The 6,000-nt window shown below is 35.4% G+C and overlaps 1 protein-coding gene across 1 annotated transcript in view; it reads left to right on the forward strand.

Moving 5' to 3' along the window:
• LOC134248745 (uncharacterized) overlaps positions 1–4,500 on the forward strand; it is a 43,196-nt gene extending 38,696 nt beyond the window's left edge. The window contains exon 7 of the mRNA XM_062731143.1: positions 3,952–4,500. Within this exon, the coding sequence (XP_062587127.1) occupies positions 3,952–4,034 (83 nt within the window). The 3' untranslated portion in view covers positions 4,035–4,500. The remainder of the gene's footprint in view (positions 1–3,951) is intronic.
• Positions 4,501–6,000: the final 1,500 nt, after the last annotated feature.

Raw genomic sequence — 6,000 nt, forward strand, 5'->3', positions numbered from 1 at the left:
ATACTATGGAGGATCCCACTACCCACACTACTCTCTTACCACCTACAAAACTTGAAATTTGTAAGGAAAACAAAATTAAGTGAATCTTATGTATGAAGAGTACAATGTATGCACCTGACTTCTATCTGATGTCAATGTCGCTTTGTTGCAAAGGTCGTGAGTCCTGCCCTCTTAGTGATTTACAAGTCAATTCGCCTACTCTTAAGAAGCCAAAAAATGCCAGGCAAAAAGCAGCCTTAAAAAGGTGAACTTCATAACTAGAGGAACAGACCTTTTCTAAAGCCTGTAGAAGTGCTACCAGTATCTCTAAAGTAATAGGGGCTCGTGTATCTTGTTTTGGCATCAGCCTTGCAGCCCCTTCCAACAACTTTGAAACAATAAAAGATTTTGTGACGTCTGTAAAACCATGAATCTTGTACATGTATGACAAGCCCAAAATGTATGTCTTAATAAATCCAGGTGATTTCCCCTCAGTTGACATATAAGTTATATAATGAACTACATGATCTACCGGAGCTGGCCAAGTAGACAGAAAACCAAACAAATACCTGAAATGCTTGAAACTTTGGAAAGCAGCCTTATATGTGTGCCATGTATTCTCAGCCATAGAGGCCTTCATCAGTTTATTGGTTTCCAAAGTCAGATCTCCCAGATTTCTAGGGGCAACTGGATAGGTGCTGGGTCTTCTTGTGGAGCCAAATCCCGAAAACGACGCTACTGGCAACGAGAAATAAAATCTGCAATTGCGTTTGATTTGGTATCTATGTACTCTGCCTTAAATCTTTTGTTAAAATAAAGGGTATTAAGCACAAGTTTCCTAACCAGTTTCATAACGTCTTCAGATTTAAAAGTTTGTTTGTTGACTGTGTGTTCAACTGCTTGATTGTCAATATGGAATAATATCTTTTTATTAGCCAACTGATAACCCCACACTAATATAGCTACTGCCACAGGGAACAACTCAAGAAATGTCATGTCACGCAGCCTTCCTGTTTCCGACCAATGCTGAGGCCATCTACCAAAAGCCCACCTATTATGAAAAAATATTCCAAATCCCCCCGACCTACCCCTTACACTATCTGTATATAACTGGAGAGTATCATTGTAGACCCATAGTCTCTCAGGAAAGAGGGTCACTCCATTATAATGGTTAAGGAAATCGAGCCACATAACTAAGTCTAATTTCATAGAAGATGTTACTCTTATTACGTGTTTTGCCTTCCTTACACCTATCGTGGCATCTATGAGTCTCCTAATGAAAGCTCTACATGCTGCAACTACCTGACAAGCAAAATTCAATAACCCTATTATAGACTGTAGATCTCGTAAAGTAACCTTTTTGGCCTTTCAGGTGTTTTGAATTTTAGTACGTAGCTCAGTCAATTTGACTTGTGGTAAGCGCATAATCATAGACACAGTATCTAATTCCACTCCTAGAAATGTCAAGCAATGTTGTGGGCTCTACTGTTTTGTCGTTAGCTATTGGGACCCCCAGAACAGCACAGACCTGATGAAAGGTATCAAGAGTATGTTTACAAATAGAGTCACCTGCTTTTCCTGCAAATAAAAAATCATCAAGATAATGTATTTGGTTTTGATTATTTGATTTTTTTACTATAATGAGCCAATGCAAGAATGTACTAAATCGATTAAATAAGGCACAAGAAAGCTTGGAACTAAATGGCAAACATTTGTCATAATAATATTTTCCATTGCATTTGATGCCTAAAAGGTCAAAGTCCCCTGGATAAATGGGCAATATGCGGAATGCACTCTTAAGGTCAGTTTTGGCCAATAAGGTACCCCGTCCCAATTCCTGTATCATTGATACTGCTTCGTCTATATTGCTATACTTCACAGTGCAAATGTCCGGGTCAATAAAATAATCAACTGAATCGAAGTCTGGGTTGGACAAGTGATGAATTAAACGAAAATCCCCATCTTTTTGGGGCACAAGGCCTACTGGTGATACACGAAGTGTGAGTAAAGGAACAACGTGAAAAGGACCAGCCATCCTACCCAAGGTGACTTCTTTAGCGAGTTTTTGCTCTACAACTTGAGGGGCAACTCTGGCCGATTTAAGATTTCTTGCTTCCCTGTAAGTTCTAGGGCCGGCGTAGTGCAACAGAAAACGAATTTAAAACCATCTAACAGTTGCTGTTCCTTTTAATTGAAAGGATATGACTTTTATTCGTTGTACAGTTTTGTGTTTAATGGGTGTGGCAGCAAGGTCATATAGTGTTGTATCGGCATTATTTCTGCCTGAAGGAGCAGTTGATTCCGGGGTGAGGTCCCCCACCGTTTGTGCATCTATGTCTAAATCTGCAGGGATTAAATGAGCATGAGCCCCTATTAAAGGCATAGCAGTTGTCAACAGACCTTGGTGACTGTGATTTATTAATTTTATAGCCCTGGTTGAATCCGGACCCCCCACATTGGGTTGTTGTTCAGGGATATTGTTTGAGTCCGGGTGCGAAAGGAACTATCCCATGCGTTTCCTGAAAGTATGCCCATATGAGATGTTTGTGAAGCAGATTGTTCTGGCTGCCCCGGTGTTATCAACATTACCCCAATTCAAAATCCACTTCCTCACATGATGAAATATAGGGTACCTCTCTTTTTTTTTAAGCGAAATTGCTCATCATACTTTGACCAATCCAAATGACCCTGTCTACTAGCGGCCAATCGAATACTATGCATATACTTAATCATTTCTTGGGCTTTCCCTGGAAACCTCTCAAGGTATATTGACATGCATATAATAAACGCGGTAGTTCAAGTGTGTATATTATTTATTGACTTCAAGCGTTGTTTTTCGACAACTAATTAGCCATTTTAGATCACCAACTCCCCAGTAATGTGAGGGTCTGTCCTAAGGTCATGAGCCTGTTTTAACAATAATGCCAGATCTATGTAAGAAGCTGCCCATATTTATTCTCGAATGGCTACAGGCACATGGCTGCCTATAAGATCACAAATGCTAATTTCAGTCGATGGGCGACTACTTGTAACCTGCACCTGTTCCCCAGTCGAAAAACTCCCTTTACATTGAGCTACAAAATTAAACGAGCCAGACTGATTCGTGTCCAAGCTTCTTGCTTCGTGCAAATTTTTATTAAAATCAATGTTTATACCTGGCCCTGCAACCTTGTCCGGCTGTGGTGGACCCTGTTCCCTCTGGTTACTAACGCTTTCATCTAATGAGGGCACTGCCGGTGCTGCCTCGCTCTCTGGTTTGTCTGAATTCAGAGGCCCATCAACCAACCGTCTGCTCAGTTTTCTTTTTCTTTTCGAACCATCGGAGGTTCCTTGTCCCTCCTTGCACCCCCTCTTCCTTGTTTTTTGGAGGCATTGTAGCAACCTCTGGAGTTTCGATGACAGTGGATATTCAGGATATTGGACTAAAAATCTTTAAAATATTTTTTTAAAAGTCTGTCTACTTCCACGCTCTTTATCCAGAATGATCTAAATCAGTATCGCTGAGGGCTTGATTTAATTTACTCAATTTATATGATATTCATGGCCTTACGAAAGCTTGAAATTCGGGAATAAGGCTACAATAGTTATCGCCCTTTCACTGGAATTAAAGGCATTTATCACAATATGGTAAGAGTAAGAGTAGTTTATTGTGAAAAAAGCCCGAAATAGTATGCAGAAGCAAGGTCTTCTTATTATCTGTTGGACACATCAAATTATGTCCCTTATTAATTTGTAGACTCTTGTATATTTTATTCCAAAGAACAAAAATTTCTTTTTTTTAATTAGTATAATTGACAAAAAGTGAGAATTCCAAACTTAGAAAACAAAAATTACATTTTTTAGATAATGTATTAAATTTATATTTGAACATTTTTAATCATGCAAAAATGAATAATATATAGAAAATCATATATCTTAATTTTCAATTATTGCAAGTGTCCTTAATCCTTTTGTGTTTGTTTTAAATAATAGAAAGAAGACAAGAGAAAGAGGATGCTAAAGATTGTACAGAGGATATTATGCTTCAGGAGTTTGACTCACTCTCTTTAAAATAGAAAGGTTTCTCAACTGGATAAATTTTTCCTCTAATTTATTAATTTATTCATTTCATTCGTTATTGCATTTAACATATGTTTTAATAAGATGCATTCTTATTTTTTAAACTTTCTGTACAATTATCCTATTTCATTTATTTTACTTTTAAACTTTTTTATTAAATTTGATTATTTATTTTAATTTATAGATGCTTATTGGTACTCAAGTTACTGATTTAAGCTATGAACATTAAAATAAATATCATTTGTGCAGAGCGGTATGGAGAAATTGGAACAATAACATTAATATTTTTATTCAAATAGACATGTTAATGGTCTACCTTATTTGGATTGCAGTTATCCGATACAAGTTATATGTAAATATATAATGTCACCCAACACGATACACTTAATGTTTAACTGTTTTATTTTAAGCTTGAAACTTTAGTTAAAATAGCTTTAAGTTATCTTGAAATGCTTATTGCTTTTCACATCGGTATTTTTGTCATCACGTGACCCTCTAAAGTCACGAGGATTTCGATTTTAGGACAAAAACTGAAATGTCAAATATAACCAAAAATTCAATGAGCAAGGCAAGCAAAAAGTTACTGTATAATGTCTTAGGCTGTCCCTATGCATCTAGCTATACTAGTATACTTTCTCAATAGTGATGTTCATTCAGTTACTCTTCTGGTATATTTTTAAGTTATTTAGCCAAAACAGACAGAGGCAGATTAAAAATATTACGATGTTGCCCTAATTTCATCGGAAATCATAAAGTATCTAAAGGATAACAAAGAAATGAGCATCACTTCCGAAAACTATACATAAGATTAGATAAAATAACTTTCTTTTTTGTGTATTTGGTCTTTATACATTAAATAAATTATGTATGTTTGATGTATAAAAATAATGTGCATGTTATTTTCGACAATTCCTTTTTATATAGCATAATTTGTCAATGGTAAAATACTCTTCAATCGAATTGAAAACATGGGCACTTCAGCAAATTGTGTAAAAAATCGGAAACAAATTATTGTCTTCATCCTGTTTAAATCATTTATCCATGATTATGTACCATACAGATTTTGCTTAAAATTTACAATCACAAAAATGTAATTCATTCAGCAAATTGTGTCAAAAATCGGAAACAAATTATTTTCTACATCCTGTCTAAATCATTATTAATGGTTTCATACCATAAACATTTTGCTTAAAATTTAAAAACACGGAAATGCAATTCATTCTGAAATAATATTCAGATTTGTTTCAACATGTGGCTTTTCTTTGCGTAATTTATTTTTTGCTCTACCTCACTAGGTTTCCAGGTGGATGAAGCCTGCAAAGGGTATGGGTAATGTTCATTGAATGTTTATTTGTTACCTCGTATTCATATTATTTTTTTCTATAAATATCAAATCAGAAATAAACGCAAACAAAACAAATACCTACACAGATCAGAGGACAAATGAATAACGTTTATTTACCGGTAGTTCAAACAATATACCTTGTCTAAACAAAGTATTGTTGAAATGGTATAACCAATTATCTAATTACGGACTTTATTTAGAGGCAATGCTATGGAACTTTCATGATACTCCTGCAAAACAGCATGAATATATCAGTATTTTTCTAACATCTGTCCTTTTGCCTAAATAATCATTTGTTAAATATCTCCTTCCATACAGGAGAAAAATGGGATATAGATGCTGCAATGATTACATGTACAACGAAACTACGAAAGAATGTCAAAGCAAGTATTATGTTAAAGAGTTTGAATTATGACAGTCACTATAAGATATCACACCCACAGGTATATTCAAAATGTTTGCTACATTTACTTGATTTGCATCAAATGAACTCAAATTCTGTAATCCTGTATTTATTACACCTGTAATTATTACTCTCAAGACAATATCTTCTTTGTCCCAGTTAGTATTATTATGTTGTCAGTTGTCCACGTGGCACAGTGGTTATAGCTTCGGTT

Source organism: Saccostrea cucullata, unplaced genomic scaffold, assembly GCF_032062105.1.
Source record: "Saccostrea cucullata isolate Sc308-1 unplaced genomic scaffold, CSIRO_AGI_Scuc_v1 ctg1828, whole genome shotgun sequence".
NCBI classification, from domain to species: domain Eukaryota; kingdom Metazoa; phylum Mollusca; class Bivalvia; order Ostreida; family Ostreidae; genus Saccostrea; species Saccostrea cuccullata.